The sequence below is a fragment of the Chlorocebus sabaeus genome, chromosome 28, assembly GCF_047675955.1.
Source record: "Chlorocebus sabaeus isolate Y175 chromosome 28, mChlSab1.0.hap1, whole genome shotgun sequence".
In the NCBI taxonomy this organism is placed as follows: Eukaryota; Metazoa; Chordata; class Mammalia; order Primates; family Cercopithecidae; genus Chlorocebus; species Chlorocebus sabaeus.
In genome coordinates, this window is record NC_132931.1 from 825,313 (window position 1) to 848,714 (window position 23,402).

The 23,402-nt window shown below is 41.4% G+C and overlaps 1 protein-coding gene across 1 annotated transcript in view; it reads left to right on the plus strand.

Moving 5' to 3' along the window:
* VKORC1L1 (vitamin K epoxide reductase complex subunit 1 like 1) overlaps window positions 1-23,402 on the plus strand; it is an 82,933-nt gene that overhangs the window by 53,741 nt on the left and 5,790 nt on the right. The window contains exon 2 of the mRNA XM_073012635.1: window positions 19,587-19,696. Within this exon, the coding sequence (XP_072868736.1) occupies window positions 19,587-19,696 (110 nt within the window). The remainder of the gene's footprint in view (window positions 1-19,586; window positions 19,697-23,402) is intronic.

The window sequence follows — 23,402 nt, forward strand, 5'->3', positions numbered from 1 at the left end:
GGAAGAAGGAGGGGGCAGTGATGACTCACTACCCTCTGCTTCTTTATCTTTATTTCTGTGTAGCCTGTTTAAACCTATACTAAGGCACTTAGAATTGAAAGTGGACTGCCACATACAGGTGATTTTCTACATGCCCCAAGAGCTATTGAATTTTTTTTTTTTTTTTTTTTTTTTTTTGAGACGGAGTCTCGCTCTGTCGCCCAGGCTGGAGTGCAGTGGCCGGATCTCAGCTCACTGCAAGCTCCGCCTCCCGGGTTTACGCCATTCTCCTGCCTCAGCCTTCCCGAGTAGCTGGGACTACAAGCGCCCGCCACCGCGCCCGGCTAGTTTTTTGTATTTTTTAGTAGAGACGGGGTTTCACTGTGTTAGCCAGGATGATCTCGATCTCCTGACCTCGTGATCCGCCCGTCTCGGCCTCCCAAAGTGCTGGGATTACAGGCTTGAGCCACCGCGCCCGGCTAATTTTTTTTTAATGGGAAAAAAATTTTAAGCTTCTATACAGTGATATTCACTATTTGGTTTATAATTTGTTGAGTTTAGAGAAATGTGTATAGTCATGTAGCCACTATTACCACCAACATCAGAACAATCCCTCCCACTACTTTTTTTTTTTTTTTTCCTAATGGGGTAATGAGGTCTCACCGTAATACCCAGGCTGGCCTTGAACTCCTGGGATCAAGCATTTTCTCACCTCACCTTCCCTGTTAGCTGGGATTACAGGCATGTGCTCCTGTAGAACAATTCCCTTTTGTAGTCAACCTTTCCCCATCCCTAACTCCTGGCATGCATTTATTCTCTACCCTCAGAGTTTTATTTTTTCCAGAATATCACTTAAGTGGAATTTTATAGTGTCTAGCCTTTGAGTCTGGCTTTGTTCACTTATAATGTATTTGAGATTTATCCATGTTGTTTCATGTATCAGTACATGAAACAATTCCTTTTTATTGCTGAGTGATAGTCCATGGTGTGTACCAGTGTATTCATCCATTCACCCATTGAAGGACAGTTGTGTTGCTTACGTATGGGACAATTATAAATAAAGCTACTGTAAACGTAGCTGTGATTACAGACACCCACCACCATGCCCGGCTAATTTTTATATTTTTAGTAGAGACAGGGTTTCACCATGTTGGTCAGGCTGGTCTCAAACTCCTGACCTCAGGTGATCCCCTGACCTCAGCCTCCTAAAGAGTTGGAATCACAGGCATGAGCCACCATGCCCAGCCCGTTTATTGATTTTCTTGATCATTTCAAAGAACCAGCTTTTGGTTTCATTTATTTTCTCTATTGTTTTTCTGTTTTAAATTTCATTTATTTCTGCTCTAAGTTTTGTTTTGTTTTCCTTCCTTTTGCTTGCTTTAGATCTAAATTGTTCTTTGGGTTTTGTTGTTGTTTTGAGGCAGGGTATCACGCTGTCGCCCAGGCAGGAGTGCAGTGGCATGAACTCAGCTCATGGCAACCTCTGCCTCCTGGGTTCCAGCAATTCTCCTGCCTCAGCCTCCCAACCAGCTGACATTACAGGCACCCGCCACCACCTCCAGCTAATTTTTGTATTTTTGGTAGAGACGGGGTTTCACATGTTGGCCAGGCTGGTCTCAAACTCCTTGAGCTCAAGTGATCCATCCACCTTGGCCTCCCAGAGTGCTGAGATTACAGGGTGAGCCACTACACCTGGCCTGTTCTTTTTGTAGTTTTTTAAAGTGGTAGCTTAGAGTAATAATTTCAGACCTTCTTTTCTAATATAAGCATTTTAATGCTATAAATTTCTCTCTCAGCACTACTTTAGCTATGTAACACCAATTTTAATTTGTCATATTTTTATTCAGTTCAAAATTTGTTATTATTTCCTTGATACTTCCTCTATGATCCATGAATTTTTTTTTTAGAAGTCTCTTGTTCAATTTCCAAAGAGTTGAACATTTTACAGATATCTTTCTGTATGAGTTTTAGTTTAATTCCATTATGGTCAGAGGACACACTTTGTACGATTTCAGTTATTTTAAACTTGAAGTTTGTTTATGATATGTTTATGTTTTGTTTACAATGTGGTCTATCTTGATGAAACTTCCACGTGTATTTGTAAAGAATGTATGTACAGCTGGGCACAGTGGCTCATGCCTGTAATCCCAGCACTTTGGGAGGCCACGAAGTCAGGAGTTCAAGACTAGCCTGACCAAGATGATGAAACCCCATATCTACTAAAAATGCAAAAATTAGCCAGGCACAGTGGCAGACACCTGTAATCCCAGCTACTCAGGAGGCTGAGGCAGGAGAATCGCTTGAACCCGGGAGTGGAGGTTGCAGTGAGCTGAGATTGCACCATTGCACTCCAGCTTGGGCAACAGAATGAGACTCCGTCTCAAAAACAAAAAAAAGCATCTGCTGTTGTTGGTTGGGCAGAATATTCTGTAAATGTCAGATGTCAGGCTGGTTGATGGCTCTCTTGGCAGGCCTTCTGTATCCTTTCTGATCTTCTGCCCACCTGTTCTATCCATTACTGAGAGAGAGAGATTGAAGTCTTTAAGTATAATTGTGGATTTATTCTTTCTTTCAGTTTTGTTAGTTTTTGTTTCATTTATTTGGGAGTTCTCTTAATAGATGCCTATATATTTAGGATTGTTTTGTCCTTTTGGTTAATTGATCCTTTTACCATTATATGTCTCTTTCTTCCCTGGTAAGTTCCCTTGTTTTGGAGACTACAGTTTCTGGTATTAATACAACCACAGTTCCTTTTTTTTTCTTGTGCAAAACTTATACAAAATAAAATTTACGGCTGGGCGTGGTGGCTCACGCCTGTAATCCCAGCACTTTGGGAGGCCGAGGCAGGTGGATCACGAGGTCAGGAGATCGAGACCATCCTGGTTAACACGGTGAAACCCTATCTCTACTAAAAATACAAAAAATTAGCCGGGCATGGTGGCGGGCGCCTATAGTCCCAGCTACTCTGGAGGCTGAGGCAGGAGAATGGCGTGAACCTGGGAGGCGGAGCTTGCAGTGAGCGGAGATCGCACCACTGCACTCCAGTCTGGGCGACAAAGCGAGACTCCGTCTCTAAAAAAATCAATAAAATAAAATAAAATAAAATTTACATTTTAACCATTTTCTGGATTTCTTTTGATTAGTGTTTGTATGATGTAACTTGTTTCATCTTTTTACTCTTAACCTATGTTATAATATTTAAAGTGAGTTTTTTGTAAATAGCATATACTTGGGTCTTTTTTGCTTTTTAGTTCAGTTTGACAGTGTCTGTCTTTTATTGGTAGATTCAGACCATTTACTTTTAATATAATTGTTAGTATGTTTAGATTTAGGTCAACCTCTTTGTTTTGGTTTGTCCTTTCCCCCATTTCATGCCTCTTAGATATTAGTAGTTTTTAGTATTTTATCTATTGACTTTTTACTGTTATCTCTGTGAATTCTTAGGTGGTAGCTGTAGAGATTACAGTATGCACACATAGCCTTTCATATTCTAGTCATATATTTAACAACTTTAAGGATAATATAGAAATCTTACAACTGTTAATATAAAGATTCCTTAATTCTCCCCGCCTTATGTTATAATTGTCATTTGTGTTATATCTACATATATTGAAAACCCCACTCCACAACGTTACATTTGCTTCCAACAATTTTAAGTTTTTAAATTGAAAAAAATCTTTTGATACATCTTTAGTCAGTTTTCTAAAAATTTTAATGTAAATTAGCTGGGTGTGGTGGCTCATGCCTGTAATCCCAGCACTTTGAGAGGCTGAGGTGAGAGGATCACTTGAGGCCAGAAGTTCAAGACCAGCCTGGGCAACATAGTGAGACCCCCATTTCTTTTTTTTTTTTTTTTTTTTTTTTTTTTTTTTTGAGACGGAGTCTCGCTCTGTCGCCGGGGCTGGAGTGCAGTGGCTGGATCTCAGCTCACTGCAAGCTCCGCCTCCCGGGTTTACGCCATTCTCCTGCCTCAGCCTCCCGAGTAGCTGGGACTACAGGCGCCCGCCACCTCACCCGGCTAGCTTTTTGTATTTTTTAGTAGAGACGGGGTTTCACCGTGTTAGCCAGGATGGTCTCGAACTCCTGACCTCGTGATCCGCCCGTCTCCACCTCCCAAAGTGCTGGGATTACAGGCTTGAGCCACCGCGCCCGGCCGAGACCCCCATTTCTTTAAAAAAAATCATTTTATTGTAAATTGACAGTCAATAATTGTATATATTTATGGAGTACAACATGATATTATAATTTACCAGTATAATATGGAATAGTTAAATCAAACTAATTAACACATCCATCACTTCAAATACTTATTTTTTGTGGTTGGGAACATTCCAAATTTATTCTCTTGGCAGCTTTGAAATGCCGAACACACTATTATTTACTGTATTCACTATGCTGTGCAATAGATCTCAAAATAAAGCTTATTTCTCCTGTCTGAGATTTTTGTATCCTTTGACCACCATTCTTAATTCCTCCCACTCCCCCAGCCTCTGTAACCACCATTCTGCCCTCTGCTTCTATGAGTTCAATTGTCTTAGTTTCCAACGTAAGTGAAAACATGCAGTATTTGTCTTTCTGTGCTGGGCTTATTTCATTCAGCATAATGTTCTCCAATTCCATCCACGTCACCAGTGACAGAATTTCCCTCGTTTTAAAGGCTGAACAATCTTTTTTTTTTTTTGAGACAGAGTCTCGCTCTGTCGCCGGGGCTGGAGTGCAGTGGCCGGATCTCAGCTCACTGCAAGCTCCGCCTCCCGGGTGCACGCCATTCTCCTGCCTCAGCCTCCCGACTAGCTGGGACTACAGGCGCCCGCCACCTCGCCCAGCTAGTTTTTTTGTAGTTTTAGTAGAGACGGGGTTTCACTGTGTTAGCCTGGATGGTCTCGATCTTCTGACCTCGTGATCCGCCCGTCTCGGCCTCCCAAAGTGCTGGGATTACAGGCTTGAGCCACCGCGCCCGGCCAGGCTGAACAATCTTAAAGCACTTTAGATATTAAAAAAAAGTCTAGGTCAGGCTCAGCGGCTCATGCCTGTGGTCCCAGCACTTTAGGAGGCTGAGGCGGGCAGATCACGAGGTCAGGAGTTCAAGACCAGCCTTGCCAACATAGTGAAACCCCGTCTCTACTAAAAATACAAAAAATTAGCCGGGCATGGTGGCGGGCACCTGTAATCCCAGCCACTCAGGAGGCTGAGGCAAGAGAATCACTTGAACCCGGGAGGTGGAGGTTGCAGTGAGTGGAGATCGCGCCACTGCACTCCAGCCTGGGCAACAGTGTGAGATTCCATCTCAAAAAAAGAAAAGAAAAAAGTCCATTGTATTTACCCAGATATTTACCATTTCTGTTTTTCTTCATTTCTGAAATTTCATATTTCCCTCTGGTGTCATTCTCCTTCAATGTGAAGAACTTCCTTCAGCATTTCTCATAGTGCCAGACTGCTGGTAGTAAGTTCTCTTTATTTTCTTGCTTCTGGAAGTGTCTGAGTGTTCTTGATCCCTCAAAGAGATCTTGAGGGATGTAGAATTCTCAGTTGACAGTTCTTTTCAGTACTTTAAAGATTTTGGCCTCCATGGTTTCTTTTTTTTTTTTTTTTTTTTTGAAACGGAGTCTTGGTCTGTCACCAGGCTGGAGTGCAGTGGCGTGATCTTCGCTCACTGCAACCTCCACCTCCCAAGTTCAAGCGATTCTCCTGCTTCAGTCTCCCGAGTAGCTGGAATTACAGGCGCGTGCCACCACACTCATCTAATTTTTTATTTTTAGTAAAGACGGGTTTTCACCATGTTGGCCAGGATGGTCTTCGATCTCCTGACCTCGTGATCCACCTGCCTTGGTCTCCCAAAGTGCTGGGATTACAGGCATGAGCCACTGCACCCGGCCCCCTCCATGGTTTCTGATACAAAATTGGTAAGCATTTGAATTCTTGTCTGCTTATATAATGTGTCATTTTTCTCTGGATGCTTTCAAGAGCTTTTCTGTTTTTGGTTTTTAGTAGTTTGGTTATGATGTGTCTGGATGTGGCATTCTTTGAATTTAATCAACTCTAATGTTCACTGAGTTTTTGAATCTATAAATTTTTATATTTGACTAAATTTGGGAAGTTGTTAGCCACTATTTTTTCATACATTTTTGTGCACCAGTCTTTCTTTCTCCTTCCAGAAGTCCAATGAAATAAATATTAGACCTTTTGATACTATCCTGTATTTAAGATTGTTAAATATAGGACACTACCAAAATATTGTCCTGTATTTCAGATTGATATTTAAGATTGTTCTTTAAGTCTCCATTCTTTTTTTAAAAAATATGTTTTTCCTCTCTGTTGTTCAAATTGGATAATTTCTGTTAATCTTTCAACTCACTGAATCTTCCCTTTGGTATCTCCATTCTGCTATTGACCTCATCTAGTGGATTTTTAATTTCAGATCTTATATTATTTAGTTCTATAGTTCCCTTTTCTTTTTTTTCTTTTTTTTTTTTTTTGAGATGGAGTCTTGCTCTGTTGCCCAGGCTGGAGTGCAGTGGCACAATCTCGGCTCACTGCAACCTCCGCCTCCCGGGTTCATGCCATTCTCCTGCCTCAGCCTCCCGAGTACCTGGGACTACAGGCGCTCACCATCACGCCCAGCTAATTTTTTGTATTTTTAATAGAGACAGGGTTTCACCGTGTTAGCCAGGATGGTATTGATCTCCTGACCTTGTGATCCGCCTGTCTCGGCCTCCCAAAGTGCTGGGATTACACGCGTGAGCCACCACGCCCGGACTTTTTTTTTTTTTTAAATGGTTACTTTTTCTCTGCTGAGAACTTCCTTCTTCCCAGTCATTTCTCTTTACTTTCACTTGTGGAACATAGATGTAACAACTGTTTTAAATCTTATTCTGATAATTCCAGAATCTGTGTCATCTCAGGGTTGACATCTGTTCATCATAGTTTGTTTCTCTTGATAATTGGTAACATTCTTCTGGTTCTTTGTATGTCATATAAACTTGGAGTGCATCATTAATGTATTTTGAAGATTATGTTGTAAGAGTATGGGTGCTGTTAACATTTGGAGAATGATGATTTTGCTTTAACAGGCAATCCAGTTCCACAAGCTCTGTCTCTCCTTCTGTGGGTGATAGGTTCAATGCCAGTTTTATTTTAAAAGTGTTTGCTATCCTGTTTGAGTTTGCCCTCATGTGCGCCTCTCAGTGATTTGTCTGCAATTTGGGTGATGGTTTATATCGTAGTTTATTTCTGAGAGACTTTGCTATGCCTTTGTGGTCTATTCCATGCATGTGCCACTTGGGTGAGTCTGGGACTTGTGATGGTTCCTACACAGAATTCAGGGATTCCCTTCTCTGGTCCTTTCCTTGCTGGAATTTTCTTCTCTGTCTCTGGCTCCCAGGCACCCCTTTCCACTTCTCTTGCTAGAAAGATAGGTTTCTCTCAGACAGTTTTAACCTCCTTCACTGTCACACAGTTCCATGTGACTGGCACCCAAAGAGTGAGGCAGTCAAAGAAAAGAGAATAAACAACAAGATTCCTTTTACATGCTTACGGCCACAGAGACCCCTTCTCTCATTTCTTCCAGGGAAGGAGACAGGCTTTTCTCAGGCTTTGAGGTGCCTGGACTGCTGGCCAACCTTTAGGCAAGGCTAAGAGGGAAAAAATAATGAATGTGAAAGTACGCTATCATCATGCTCTCCAGCCCACATGGATCTCTTGTCCTCCTCCTCTGGCCAGAAAGTTTTGTGGGTTTTTTTGTGTTTGTTTGTTTGTTTGTTTGCTGTCTGACCCCTCACACACCTTACCCCTTGGGCAATTCTGCAAAGAAGAGGGGAAAAGAACCCAAGAAACTCCAATGTACTAGTTCATCTTCCAGTTTTTACTCCTCCCCTCTATCAACCAGCTATTTTTCCTTTTCAGAATCCTCAGTTGCTTTTTGTGTTGTCCAATTTTTAATTGTAATCTATCAGGAAGAACAGCTTGTAGTGGGCATATTATATTTTATCCAGCACTGGAATTGGCATCCAGATTTGTTTTGTTTTGTTTTGTTTTTGAGATAGTATATGATAGTATCTCATTCTGCCAGGCTGGAATGCAGTAGCACAAATACAGTTCACTGCAGCCTTGACTTCTGGGCTTAACTGATCCTCCCACCTCAGCCTCCCTAGTAGCTAGGACTACAGGCGTGTGCCATCACATCCAGCTAATATTTTTTTGGCATTTTTTTTGTTTTTTCGTTTGTTTTTGGTCGAGGCAGGGTTTCGCTATGTTGCTCAGGCTGGTCTCAGACTCCTAGGTTCAAGCAATCCCTCCAACCTCAGCCTCCCAAAGTGCTGACATTACAGGCGTGAGGCAGTGTGCCTGGCTGACACTCAGATTTTTAATGCCTTGATCTTACCAATGAATAGACAATTAATGGTCCTCAAACATTTGAGAAGTCTCTAGTGTAAGAGACAGACACATATGGATGTATGTCCAAGGAACTCAGAGCAACCAAAAATTGAAGTAGCCAGAAATAAACTTAAACATAAATCATTTGATCTCCTTAGATCTAAGAAAAAGTGATATCCTTGACCGGGTGCAGTGGCTCATGTCTATAATCCCAGCACATTGGGAGGCTGAGGTGAGTGGATCATTTGAAGTCAGGAGTTCGAGACCATCCTTGCCAACATGGTGAAACCCCGTCTCTACTGAAAATATAAAAATTAGCCAGGCGTGGTGGTGGGTGCCAGTAATCCCAGCTACTTGGGAGGATGAGGCAGGAGAATCGCTTGAACCCGGGAGCGGAGGTTTCAGTGAGCAGAGATCACACCACTGCGCGACAGAGTGAGACTCCATCTCCAAAAAAAAAAAAAAAAAGTGATATCCTTAAAGCAAGATGCTATTTATGTAAAAGAAATAATCAGAGACTAAGAGAGAACACATAAAATTAAACATGAGTTAGCAATAAGTTTAATAAATGAATTTAATGGGTTTGGGAGAATATATCATGCTAATCTACAAATGGAGTAAAAAGAAAAAGAGGGAAAATAGAAGAAAAGATCAAAGAAAATTAGAGGGCCAACATTTGGCTAAGAAATGTATGAACATTTCCTAATATTGAAGAATGTGAATTTCTGCATTGAAAGAGCCCTTCAACACTCAACTCCCACAACAAGGCACATCCTTTGTGAAATTCGAGAATACCCAGATTAAAAAGAAGATTCTTAGAGCAGAAACAGGTCACATTCAAAGCTCAGAACAGCATCAGATTTTTCAAAAACCAACTCTGAAAGCAGGATGGTGGAACAGTATCTTTAAAAATGTTGAGGGATTTGTGGCCTTCAATGCTGCCGAGGAAGCATCGTTCAAGCCTCTCTTCCCACTGCGGACATGTCTAAGCCAGTCTCCTAAAGAGCCCGAAGCTGCGGAAGCCTTGAAACAGCTGAGTCTGGGGAGCCCTTCTGAACCATGCTCATGACTGTGTGGTCCTGAGACCTAGATTTCAAGCACTCCGGGGGCTTTGGGTTGGTCATCTGCCACTGTGGAGGAGATGGATGTATCCATGAATCAAGGCCATACCAGGTGGATAGAAGAGCTGTGGAACCTCAGAGAGCTGTCTGAAGAGAAGATTCTTAGAGACCGGGTGCCTATGTGACTGTGGAAAAGATAAGGAAAATTGAAGTGATTGAAATCACAACTGACTGAGGCAGTAGCAAGAAAAGGATCTTTGCTTTTATAACCTTTGATGACCATGACTCCATGGCTAAGACTGACATTCAGAAATATTATCCTGTAAATGGCCATGGCTGTGAAGTAAGGAAAGCCCAGGTTGCAGCAAGACATGGCTGGTGGCTCATCCAGCCAAAGAAGTCAAAGGGGTCCTAGAAACTGGTGGTGGTCGTGGAAGTGATTTGGTGGGAGTGACAAGTTTGGTCATGATGGCTTTGGTGCCAGCAATGATGGTGGTGGATATAGTGGCAGTGGGGATGACGGTCATGAATTTGGTAATAATGGAAGCAATTTTGGATGTGGTGGAAGTGACAGTGATTTTGGCAGTTACAACAGTCAGTGTTCAAATTTTGGACCCATAAAGAGAAAAACCTTTGGAGGCAGAAGCTCTGGCCCCTATGGTGGTAGAAGCCAATATTTTGCCAAACCCTGAAACCAAGGTGGCTGCGGTGGTTGCAGTAGCAGCAGTAGCTATGGCAGAGGCAGAGGGCATTAATTACTGCAGGAAACAAGGCTTAGCAAGAGAAATAAGGCTTAGCCAGAGTAGCGACAGGGAAGCCTCAGGTTACAACAGATTTGTGAACTCAACCAGGCATGGTGGTGGGGGCCTAACTGCTTCAGGGATATGCTTCAGACAATACTCATGTGTATGGACAAAAGACTTGAGGGGTGTCTTTGGGCTGTAATTGTATAACAGGGCATTTTAGTTTCTGTTCTCTGGAAACTAAAACAATCCAACAAAGAATTGTAATGTAGACTTTTTTTGCACCCATGCTGTTGATTGCCAAATGTAATAGTCTGATCATGACACTAAAGAAATGTGTCTTTAAAACATTCTGAGGGGGCCGGGCGCGGTGGCTCAAGCCTGTAATCCCAGCACTTTGGGAGGCCGAGACGGGTGGATCACGAGGTCAGGAGATCGAGACCATCCTGGCTAACACGGTGAAACCCCGTCTCTACTAAAAAATACAAAAAAAAAAAAAAACTAGCCGGGCGAGGTGGCGGGCGCCTGTAGTCCCAGCTACTCGGGAGGCTGAGGCAGGAGAATGGCGTGGACCCAGGAGGCGGAGCTTGCAGTGAGCTGAGATCCCGCCACTGCACTCCAGCCTGGGAGACAGAGCGAGACTCCGTCTCAAAAAAAAAAAAAAAAAATTCTGAGGGAAAATTGTCATTACTTTTTTTAGTTTTTATGTTTTTGTGACAGGGTCTCGCTCTGTCACCCAAGCGAGAATGGAGCGATGTGATCCTTGTTCACTGTGGCCTCGAACTGCTGGACTCAGTCATCCCACCCCAGCTACCCGAGTAGCTGGGGCTACAGGTGTGTGCCACCACACCTAGCTAATGTTTTAATTTTTTGTAGAGATGGGGTCTCACCATGTTGCCCAGGCTGGTCTTGAACTCCTGTCCTCAAGCAATCCTGAGCCTCCTAAAGTTCTGCAATAACAGGCATGAGCCATCACACCTAGCCAGAAACTTATTTTTAATGTATAATTATATACCCAAACAAACTATCAACCAATTATGATAGCAGAAGAAAGACATTTTTAGATATCCAGCATCCAGAAATTTGACCTCCTGTGTGTATTTTCTCAAGGAAAGAAACTATTAGAGGATTGTGCCACCAAGTAAAGTAAACCAGGGAGAAATGGGAGACAGCAAATATAAGAAATGGAAGATTCTTGTATTTCTTCCATTATATGGAAGAGATTGGAAGTCTTAGGACGACAGCTGCAGCAGGCCTAGTGAGTAGCCAGCCCAAACCATGTCATCCAGAGAGCACCAGGAAGGCGAGGGCTCCAACAGAGATGTCTTCAGAGAAAGATGAAAATCATAGATTTCTTCACATGACTGATCTTGTTTAAAGTATTGCTCAGAAGGGGTTCAGAAAACCAGTAATAGTGACATAGAAAACTAAGCAAACAAAATATAAATTCGTAACTCCATGAAAAGCAATTTGTGCTCAAAAGGAAATATGATGACAGTTAATTATAGATATTTTTGTGATGGATAGTATAACATGTCCCTGGAAAAATTTATTTTCTACAGAATTGAGCCCTAAAAATACTAGGGCAAGGAACCTATAGCTTAAGAGAGTCCTAAACAACATATCAAGTAAAAGAGAATGAGAGTGGGGGTTAAACTATATAGTGTCTAGGAATGCTCACTTGTCATAAATCCTTAGAGAAACTCAAAGGTGAAAGTTGAGATAGTGGTTTTAGAGGAAAGAAGAGGTGTTTGATTGCATTGGGGCACAGAGAGGGGCTAGCAAAGTTCTATTTACTTTCTTTCTTTTTTTTTTTTTTTTTAAGACAGGCTCTCACTCTGTCACCCAGGCTGCAGTATGGTGGCACAATCATAGCTCACTGCTTGCCGCCTGAAACTCCTGGGCTCAAGTGATCAGCCTTCCGAGTAACTGGGACTGCAGGCATGTGCCATCACGCCCAGCAATTTTTTTTTTCTTTCTTCTTTTTTTTAGGTAGGGACAGAGTCTCATTATGTTGCCCAGGCTGATCTTGAACTCCTGGGCTCAAGCAGTTCTCCCACCTTGGCCTCCCGAAGTGCTGGATTAGAGGCATGAGCCACCATGCCCTGCCAAAGTTCTGTTTCTCGATGTGGGTGTGGCTATAAGGGTATGTGCCTTGTAAAAAATAATTTTAAAAAATACATTATTAAATGTATTTTATTTATTTTTGTATGCTTATTTCATTTTACATTTACTATATTGTTTGGTATACTATGATGTTAATATAATATTTTTTAGAAAGACCCCAGGAGAGTGGTTATTCTGGGGGAGGAGGGGTAACTGGAAGAAGGGCATGGCGGTTGGGTGCCTTTGAGGTGCTGCTGGTATTGTTAAGTTTCTTTTTCTTAAGGTTTTTTTTTTTTTTTTGAGACAGAGTTGTGCTCTGTCACCCAGGCTGGAGTGCAATAGCGTGATCTCAGCTCACTATAACCTCTGCCTCGCGGGTTCAAGCGATTCTCTGCCTCAGCCTCCCAAGTACTTGGGACTACAGGCGTGTGCCACCACGTATTTGAGAAGAGATGGGGTTTCACCATGGGACTATAGGCATGTGCTACCACGTGTTTGAGAAGAGATGGCGTTTCACCATGCTGGCCAGGCTAGTCTTGAAATCCTGACCTCAAGTGCTCCACCTGCTTTGGCCTCCCACAGTGCTAGAATTACAGGCATGAGCCACTGCACCTGGCCTTATTGCTCTGTTTCTTGATCCGGCTACTGGTGCAGGCTTGTGTTCAGCTCATAGAAATTCGCTGAACTTTATGTACTTTATGTACTTCATGATGTATAATGATGCTCCAATAAAAAGTATTTCTAAAAAGTACCAGAGGTTATAGGACAGGAATGGGGCAGACTACTCAAAATCCATGTAACCTTGTTACCAGATGATGAAAGCAATGATATTTCTAGTAAAACTACTAGCAGAGTTTAAAGACTTGTTGCTCACACCTGTAATCCCAGCACCCTGGGAGGCCAAGACAAGCGGATCATGAGGTCCAGGAGATCAGGACCATCCTGGCTAACATGGTGAAACCCCGTCTCTACTAAAAATACAGGAAAAAAAAACCTACCCAGGCATGATGGTGGGCACCTGTAGTCCCAGCTACTCGAGAGGCTGAGGCAGGAAAATGGCATGAACCCGGGAGGCGGAGCTTGCAGTGAACTGAGATTGCGCCACTGCACTCCAGCCTGGGCAACAGAGCAAGACTCCGTCTCAAAAAAAAAAAAAAAAAAAAAAAAAAAAAAAGACATTGAATTTTTCTTTTTCTTTTTTCTTTTTTTTTTCAAGATGGAGTCTTGCTCTTTCACCCAGGCTGGAGTGCAGTGGCGCGATCTCGGCTTGCGTCCTGGGTTCAAGCAATTCTCTGGCTTCAGTCTCCTGAGTAACTGGGATTACAGGTGCTCGCCACCACACCCACCTAATTTTTGTATTTTTAGTAGACATGGGGGTTTCGCCACGTTGGCCAGGCGGATCTCGAACTCCTGACCTCAAATGATCCGCCCAAAGTGCTGGGATACCAGGCGTGAGGACTTTTAACATGCTGGGGAAAATGATGCCTGGACCGTGCAACTTGGTGTTGTGTTACTGTCATTTTCTGTGTACTGATCGCTTGTGACTTGATTCACTCTACAGAATCTTGTTAGAACAGATCATTCTGGGCTCTGTGTCAGACAATATAGTGATAATCACGTAAACAGTATATACTGGTAGAACCAAAAATTTCGATGTAAGTACAAATTATGGTATTGGGAGGTGGAAGGGGAAGTGAAAGTCTACCAAACAGTCTAGGTTAGCATACAGTGATAGATGATCCAAAAATTATAAGCGGCCAGGCCTAGTGGCTCATGCCTGTAATCCCAGTGCTTTGGGAGGCTGAGGTGGGAGGATCACTTTAGCCCAGGAGTTTGAGACCAGCCTGGCCAAAATGGCGAAACCCCGTCTCTACAAAAAAAAATTTTTTAATTAAAAAGCAAAAATAATAAGGCATTTTTGTAAAAAGAAATTTGTGGGTAAATATTGAGAGAAACCACTAAAATGAGTTGCTTCTAAGGAGGATACCTCAAGGGTCAGAGGAATGCTGGTTTTTGTTCCAAGTCTTGTAGCACTATCTGATTTTTTAAAACTATGTATAATTGTAATAACATTAAAAATAATGAAAACAAAACAGCAACTTACCAAATAAGTTTACAAATCTTCCACTAAGTTCCTCAGAACATCTTACATGTACCCTTCTAAACCTCGTAAATGTTTCTTCCACTGACTTTCCAAGGTCCATTCTTCCTTTTTAATGGTCAGGAGTTCGAGACCAGCCTGGCCACCATGGTGAAACCCCACTTCTACTAAAAATGCAAAAAAATTAGCAGTAGTGGCAGGCACCTGTAATCCCAGCTACTCGGGAGGCTGAGGCAGGAGAATCGCTTGAACCCGGGAGGTGGAGTTTGCAGTGAGTCGAGATTGCACCATTGCATTCCAGCCTGGGCAATAAGAACAGAACTCTATCTCAAAAATAAATACATAAATAAAAATAAAGAGAATTTTAAGATTATTGTTTTAAAGAATAAATGTTGATAAAGTAGTAAAAGCAAGATAATGGCATATTTATTAGTAACAAAAATTTAAACAACAAAGAAAAAAGCAAATGATTTCCAAAATATCAATAACAAATCAGTAAATAAAGGTAATCAGAAGTTTAACTTACTTGTGGCTGGGTATGGTGGCTTGTGCCTGTAATCCCAGCACTTTGGGAGGCTGGAGTGGGTAGATCACTTGAGGTCTAAAAAATACAGAAAATTAGCCAGGTGTGGTGGAACATGCCTGTGGTCCAGGTACCCAGGAGGCTGAGACAGGAGAATCACTTGAATCTAGGAGGCGACACCAGCCTGGGCAACATGATGAAACCCCGGCCCTACCAAAAATAAAAAAATTAGCCCGGTGTGGTGGTGGGAGCCTGTAATCCTAGGTACTCAGGAGGCTGAGACAGGAGACTCACTCGAGCCCGGGAGGCAGAGGTTTCAGTGAGCTGAGATAGCACCATTACACTCTGGCCTGGGCAACAGAACAAGACTCTGTCTCAAACAATAAAAATAAATAAAAGAACTAAAAGTAATTCTCAAGTGATGAGTATGTAAAGTGGAGAGGAAACAAGAAAGGCATAATTATTGAAGCTGGTGATGGGTACCTGGGGGTTTTTGGGTTTTTTGTGTGTGTTTTGTTTTTATAATGCCTTTTCTGTTTACCATAGCGAAATGATAGATACATGGGTGTTTATTACATCCTTGTGCTCACTTTGTGTATGTGCATTTGAAGTTTTCTATTATATAATAATTTTTTTTTAAAGCAATATTTGGCTGGCCACAGTAACTCACACCTATAATCCCAGCATTTGCGGACACCAAAATAGGTTGATCGCCGGAGCTTGGGAGTTTGAGACCAGCCTGGGCAACATGATGAAACCTCATCTCTACCAAAACTACAAAAATTAGCCAGGCATGGTGATGGATGCCTGTGGTCCAAGCTACTCAAGATTCTGAGGAGGAAGATTGCTTGAGACTGGGAAGTGGAGGTTGCAGTGAGCCCAGGTCGCACCACTGCACTCCAACATGATTGACAGAGTGAGACGCCATCTCAAGGAAAAAAAAAAAAAAAAAAAAAGCAACATTCTGGCTTACCGTATTAGAAAGTCAAAAGATAATATTTAGGGCTGGGTGCAGTGGCTCATGCCTGTAATCCTAGCACTTTGGGAGGCCAAGGCGTACAGATGACCTGAGGTCAGGAGTTCAAGATCAGCCTAGCCAACGTGGTGAAAACCCATTTCTACTGAAAATACAAAAATTAGCTGGGCATGGTGGCGGGTGCCAGTAATCCCAGCTACTTAAAAGGCTGAGGCAGGAGAAGCACTTGAACCCAGGAGGTGAAGGTTGCATTGAGCCAGGGTTGCGCTGCTACACGCCAGCGTGGGCAATAGAGCGAGACTATCTCAAAATGAAAAAAAAAAAAAAAAAAAAAGAAAGAAATAGCAGTGTAAACATATTATTTAGAAATGTGGAAGTAAATAAGAGTGAAAACAGGGTCGGGTGTGGTGGCTCATGCCTGTAACCCCAGAACTTTGGGAGGCCGAGGCGGGCAGATCATGAGGTCAGAAGATCGAGACCATCCTGGCTAACACGGTGAAACCCCGTCTCTACTAAAAATACAGAAAATTAGCTGGGCATGGTGATGTGCGCCTGTAGTCCCAGCTACTCAGGAGGCTGAGGCAGGAGAATGGCCTGAACCTGGGAGGCGGAGCTTGCAGTGAGCGGAAATTGCGCCACTGCACTCCAGCCTAGGCAACAGGAGTGAGACTCCATCTCAAAAAAAGCAAAAAAAAAAAAAAAAAAAAAAAAAAAGTGAAAACAGTTAACGGACATCAAAGTGGATGCCTCTGGGGATGAGAACTGAGCTTGGGGAGGGCTAGAGGAGGGAACATCTCTGTATTAGAAGGCTTTGATGTTCTTTTATTTTGAAACCTTATGCATGTATAACTTTGATAATATATTCATTTGTGGATGCCACATTGTTTTCAAGGAAAATACCCATGTGATCTTACATGAATAATCAGGCATAGACCAATGCTTTGAATATATAAAAATTCTGTTTAGCCGTGATCATTTTGGCAGTATGCCACTTATTTCTGTTGCCAAAGGCAGTGATTGAAATTTGAATTCCTGCCTGGGATGAGTAGGGCTCAGAGGTTTGATTGCATGTAGTTTCCCCCTGGCCGTACGCCGGTCCCCAGCAGTTTGTTCTTTATGCCACAGCAAAGAGTGATCATAAATAAGCTCATCTCACTCTCCGGTTTGAAAGCTACTAAACGTCTTTCATTGCAATTAGAATAAAATTCAAACTCTTTGGCACGGCCTACACACAAGGCCCTAAATAATGTAAATGATTGGACTCGCACCTAGTTCTCCTGTCACTCTCCTCAATCACCATACGCCAGCCTTGATGACCTTCCTTGGCACACCCACAGCTCATTCCTACCTCAAGGCCTTTGACTTGCCATTGCTCATGAGACTGACTGCTTACCATCACTCAGGATCTCATTTAAAACTTAATTCCTGAAAAAGGTCCTTCCTGACCATCGAGCTAGAGGAGCTTCCTGCACCCCTTCTCTTCCCACAGCTGTGGATCTCCAAGTGTGGTCTTCAGACCAGAAGCGTCAGTATCACCTGCAAGCTTTTCATTTTGGGTTGTTTTCTCTGGAAACGCAGACTCTTAGGCCCCACCACAGATGCACTGAAAGAAAAGCTTACATTTTAACCAGAGCCCAAAGTGATTGCGCTTTTAAAATTTCAGAAGCACTGATCTAGAGGTTCCCCTTCTAATTTTCCTGTGTATCTGTTACCAGGTGTGTCCATTTCTGCAGGTAACCTGGCGTTTGTTTACCTGTTTATTTCTTCCCTAAATAGAATTTAAGATCCACAAGGGCAGCACCTTGTCTGGCTTGTTCACTCTGCATCCCCAGCACCTAGCGCCAGTGCACACAGTACATGCCCAATAAGTATTTAGATGAGTGAAAGAAGAAATGAATATAATGGAAATTATTTTATGTTCTTTGAAATGTATAACTGAAGGCTGGGTGTGGTAGCTCAGCCTGTAATCCCAGCACTTTGGGAGGCAACGTGGGAGGATTGCTTGAGCCCAGTACTTTGAGACCGGCCTTGGTACATGGCAAAGCTGCAACTCCACAAAAAATACAAAAAAAAAAAAAGAGTGTTGTATAGTCTCAGCTACTTTGGGAGGCTGAGGCAGGAGAATCACTTGAACCTGAGAGGTCTAGGCTGCAGTGAGTCCTGATTGTAACTGCTCTGTAGCCTGGGCAACAGAGAAACATCCTGTCTCAAAAAAAAAAAAAAGGATTGTATAATTGTACAATAAAAATAAAAATCTTCATGGCTTTCACTTGTTTGTAAAATCGGGGTGATTCTTTTCTCCCAACATCACTGATATGCAGGGGTTTCATTCTCTATCTTGGGCATTGAGTGCCATTAAATTATTGTAGCCCGTGAAGAACCACGTATTTATCCTTGCTTTGGGGCAGTTTGTCTTCAGAACCAAAGTTTAGGTTTTATTTAGAGTGTTTCTCTACTGACTTAACACCATAACTGGTTGTGTCTTGTAGTATTTAAGAAGCACTCTTATTCAATCCAGAGTTAACATTATCTTTAAAGGTTTTGTTATTCAAAATGAATGTTAGCTTGATATTTGTATCAAGTTTTATCAAATAAGTATTAACAATTTAAAAAAGAAAGTCAAGTTTTAAAAATGTTTAGTCAAATGCAAGATTTAAAGTTAAATTGCAAATAAAAACTGATAGGGCATATAACGTATCCAGTTTTTTACCTCTGATATAGGAGTCCAGGAAAGACCTACAGTTTCTGATATTATCCGGTTTTTTGTTTTGTTTTGTTTTGTTTTTTTGAAATGGAGTTTTCTCTTGTTGCCCAGGCTGGAATGCAGTGGTGCAGTCTCGGCTCTGCTCCCCGGGTTCAAGAGATTCTTCTGCCTCAACCTCCCATTTAGCTGGGATTACAGGTGCATGCCACCATGCCCAGCTAAGTTTTTGTGTTTTGAGTACAGACGGGTTTCACCATGTTGGCAAGCCTGGTCTCAAAATCTTGACCTCGTGTTCTGCCTGCCTCGGCCTCCCAAAGTGCTGGGATTACAGGCGTGAGCCACCATGCCCAGCCTTACATTTAAAAAATACATTCCCAGTGTATTGCTTAATGCATATCCTGGTGAAATTTGTGAAGAAACAGCTTTTCAATCTGTATTCTCTGAGTGAATAAATAGCACCCCTTACATCTATGGCTTTCAACTGGGGGCAGTTGTGTCCCGGCGGACATTTGGCAATGGCTGTGACTGTGTTTTTGGTAGTCACACCTGGGGTGGAGGAGTACTAGCAGCATCTAGTTGGGGGAGCCCCAGGGTACTGTTAGTTATGTAATACACAGAACACTCCCCAGCACAAAGAATTATGTAGCCCAAAATGTCAGTGGTCCACTGTTAAGAGACCCTGGCTTAAGCAGAGAGAAGTCTCCTTCTGCAAATACTAATGCCACTGGAAAATGAATACTTTGCCCTACCTTTTGGAAAAGAGAATACATAGAAATTGGCAACTGAGAGATTCAGATGGGTATACTGGCACTTTTAGATATGTTCATTTTAGATGATTATTTTTAATCAGAAATCTAGTGACTGGCCTCCCTCTTTAGGGTAAATCACTCTCAACACAGGACATTTAAGACATTTGACAGCTTAGTTGATTTTAGAATTGGATAACGTTCTCAAATAATTTTACATTTTTTAAAATAGGGAAATTCCAATATAGGGTTACCGGTTTTCCTTATTTTACAGATGGGGTCGAGGATTTGGTCTTTTGGGTTCCATTTTTGGAAAGGATGGTGTATTAAACCAGCCAAACAGTGTCTTTGGACTTATATTTTATATACTACAGCTATTACTTGGTAAGTATTTATCAATACAAAAATAAGGTTGTTATATTCCGTTTAGTACTTTGTGTCTTTGCGCTGAAGTGTCTTGATGTTAAATAAAAGCATGTGTTATTTATAGAGCCACTAGCATGTACAACATCTTTGTATTGTGAAAACTTGATTCGCTAAGATTTTATTATATTAATGTTGAATTTATGTCACTTGCTGTTTAATCATGGAGAGCTGTATCTCATGATGTCCAGAAAAACCAGTCCCATTCCAGAAATTATCACTCCCATGTTCCCTGTAAATGTGTTTCCTAGTTTTATAGACTCTGTAGCCTTGTAAAGATATCATATATTAAGGGGACATTAATGAGAAACCATCTTCATAATCCCATCACCTTTACATATCCACTATTCCTACAGTCTTCTATTTTAAGAATAATTTTGGGGCCGGGCACAGTGGCTCATGCCTGTAATCCCAGCACTTTGGGAGGCCAAGGTGGGCAGATCACCTGAGGTTGGGAGTTCGAGACCAGCCTGGCCAACATGGTGAAAGTCTGTATCTACTAAAATTACAAAATTAGCCGGGTATGGTGGTGCATGCCTATAATCCCAGCTACTCGTGAGGCTGAGGCCGGAGATTCACTTGAATCCAGGAGACGGAGGTTGCAGTGAGCTGAGATCGCGCCATTGCACTCCAGCCTGGGCAACAAGAGCGAAACTCTGTCTCACACACAAAAAAAATAATAATAAATAATAATAATAATTTGGGGCCAAGTGCGGTGACTCACACCTGTAATCCTAGCACTTTGGGAGGCCGAGAAGGGCAGATCACTTGAGCCCAGGAGCAACATGGCGAGACTCTGTCTCTACAGAAAATACAAAAATTAGCCAGGTTGTGGCGGCACAAAACTGTGGTCCCAGCTACTTGAAAGTCTGAGGTGAGAGAATCACTTGAGCCCAAGAGATGGAGGTTGCAGGCAGCCGAGATCACACCACTGCACTCCAGCCTGGGGGACAGAGCAAGACCCTGTCTCAAAAACTAATAATAATTTGATGTGAACTGTGTTTCAACATAGTGTTGTTTATCCTGTTACTGTTAACATCTAGGTTTCACACCTTTGACTTCTAAATAATGCTGCACTGATCAACTTTGTTTAAAGACCTCCCACTCCTTCCTTAAGTATCTCCACAAAATTTCCAGGCATAGGATCAAAAAACACAGATATTTTCTATTTTAATCGGTGTTACCAAGTTGCTTTCCCTCAGTTCTTTGGTTTCCCTGAAGCTCTAGCGTCTTTATTTTTAAGATGTGTTTTGTAAAATTTCTTTTTTTTTTTAGTCATAATGATAATCTTCACCAGGAAAAATTGCTAATAGTTACACATTAGTACCTATTTAAATTTTATTCTTTTAAATTTCCTTTTATTGTCCATTTAGATATTGGATCCCGATAATAGTACGTTTTTATTGTGTTACAAACATTTAACGCATTCTTTATCTTTTTTTGTTAGTGTTATGAATTTATATTTTATTGTTTTTATACTTTCAGAGTTAAATCCATCCATTGTTACCTTTGCATTTTATTTTTCTTCTTTTTTATAGATCTTGTTGCATACCAATGCTTTTGTATTTTAATTGTTAATATTCCATTATCTGTCAGCTCTTTTGATTTGGTTCATTAAAAAATACATGTAACTCTTCTATCTGAAATTGATTTGTTATGAGGCAAATTATAAATCTAAATCATTCTCAGTAGTTCTGTCGAGTTTGCCCAGTTCCATATCTGTATATCTTGCAGAAGTTCAAAGATATGTGCACACGGATATTCATAGCAGTACAGTGTGAAATAGCAAAAAAAAAAAAAAAAAAAAAAAGGACTTAGCTTAGAAATATGTAATGGTTGAATAAATTAGAAAATAGTGTGAAATACTATGTAGCCATTAAAGGAAAAAGGAGATCTATATTTATATCCTAGAAAGATAAATATACTGTTTAGTGAAAAATGCAAATTTTGGTATAATATGTATAGGATAAACATGTTTGTATACATGCATGTAAATGCATAGAAAAGGGTCTGGTGGTTGGCAGGAGGGAGAAATTTCACTGTATTCTGCATATTTCCATTTTGCTGGATTTCTAGAGAAGAATATGAAATATAAGCCCAAATGCAAGGTGTTTTCCCTTAAAGGCAAAGAACCTAAGAAAAGCCTTTGACTAGATTAACTTTTGAAGATAGAGGTGCTACAGCCAAATTTCTTTTTATACCATTAATTTAATGCCATGCTGTATGCATATTTTAAATCATATGTCTCATATGTGTTTTTTCATTCGCATTTTTTGACTTGCATTTGGATGCTTCACGTGCCTTCTAATGTTGGTGTCTTCATGTGAGGCACATTTGAACTAACCTAACAGTTTCCAGAGCAGGACATCTGTACTCACTTTTTTTTTTTCTTTTTTATTATACTTTAAGTTCTAGGGTACATGTGCACAACGTGCAGGTTTGTTACATAGGTATACATCTGTACTCCCTTCTAAGCTGTTTGAGATACAGCATTTTTAATTTAATTTTTTCATAGGTAATCCATTCACATGGTTCAAAACTTTTTAAAAAGGACCAGGCGCAGTGGCTCATGCCATTAATTCCAGCATTTTGGGAGGCCAACATGGGCGGATCACGAGGTCAGGAGTTCAAAACCAGCCTGGCCAACATGGTGAAACCCTGTCTCTGCTAAAAATACAAAAATTAGCCGGGTGTGGTTCCACTCACCTGTAATCCCAGCTACTTGGGAGGCTGAGGCAGGAGAATTGCTTGAACCCGGAAGGCGGAGGTTGCAGTGAGCTAACATCGTGCCACTACATTCCAACCTGGGTGACAGAGCGAGACTCTTTCAGGAAAAAATATATATATATATATAAAATGTTATACAAAGAAAAATCTGTGCCACCCCTTCCCTTTTCCCCTGGTTTCCACTGCTCCTCAGCCCCAACTGGTAGCTTGTTACTGTTTTCGAGTTTCTTTTTGCGTATATGAGAAAGTACACATACACAATCTTAATTTTCTTCCTTTTTAAAATATAAAAGGCAGATGCTATACCCACTGTACTATCCTACAGCTTGCATGTTCTTTTCTTTTTTTGCTTGATGGATATACCATGGGGATTTTTCCATATCAGTTTATTAAATGTCTTCATTCTTTTTTACAGCTGCAGAATAATCCATTGCATAATTGTACCATCATTTGTTTAGAGTTACAGCACATTTTAAATTCCATTGGGAATTTTGCCCTGAGCCACAAGTACCTAGTTGCATTACGGTAGTATTGAACGGAGAGCTGGCATTTATACACTATTCTAAGTACTTTAACCCTGCATTATCTCAGCTCATTTAATTGTCCAGCAGTCTTGGGAAGTAAGCATGATTGTTATCCCGATTTTACAGTTGAAAAAAGAGAGGCATGGAGGAAGAAATAACTTGCCTGTCTCATTTTGAAATTAACTTTCTTAGATAAAATTGTGACCGCATTAATTTTGAAATGTTAGTTGTTTAGCATAGGTGAAGTCAGCAAACTTTTTCAGTAAAGGGCCTGGAGAAAATTGACTTTGCCAGTTGCTGCAGCCATTCAACTCTGCCTTCTAGCGTGAAAGCAGTCACAGACATTACATAAATGAATGAGCATGGCTGAGTGCCAATAAAACTTTATTTACTAAAGCAGGTAGCTGGCCAGATTT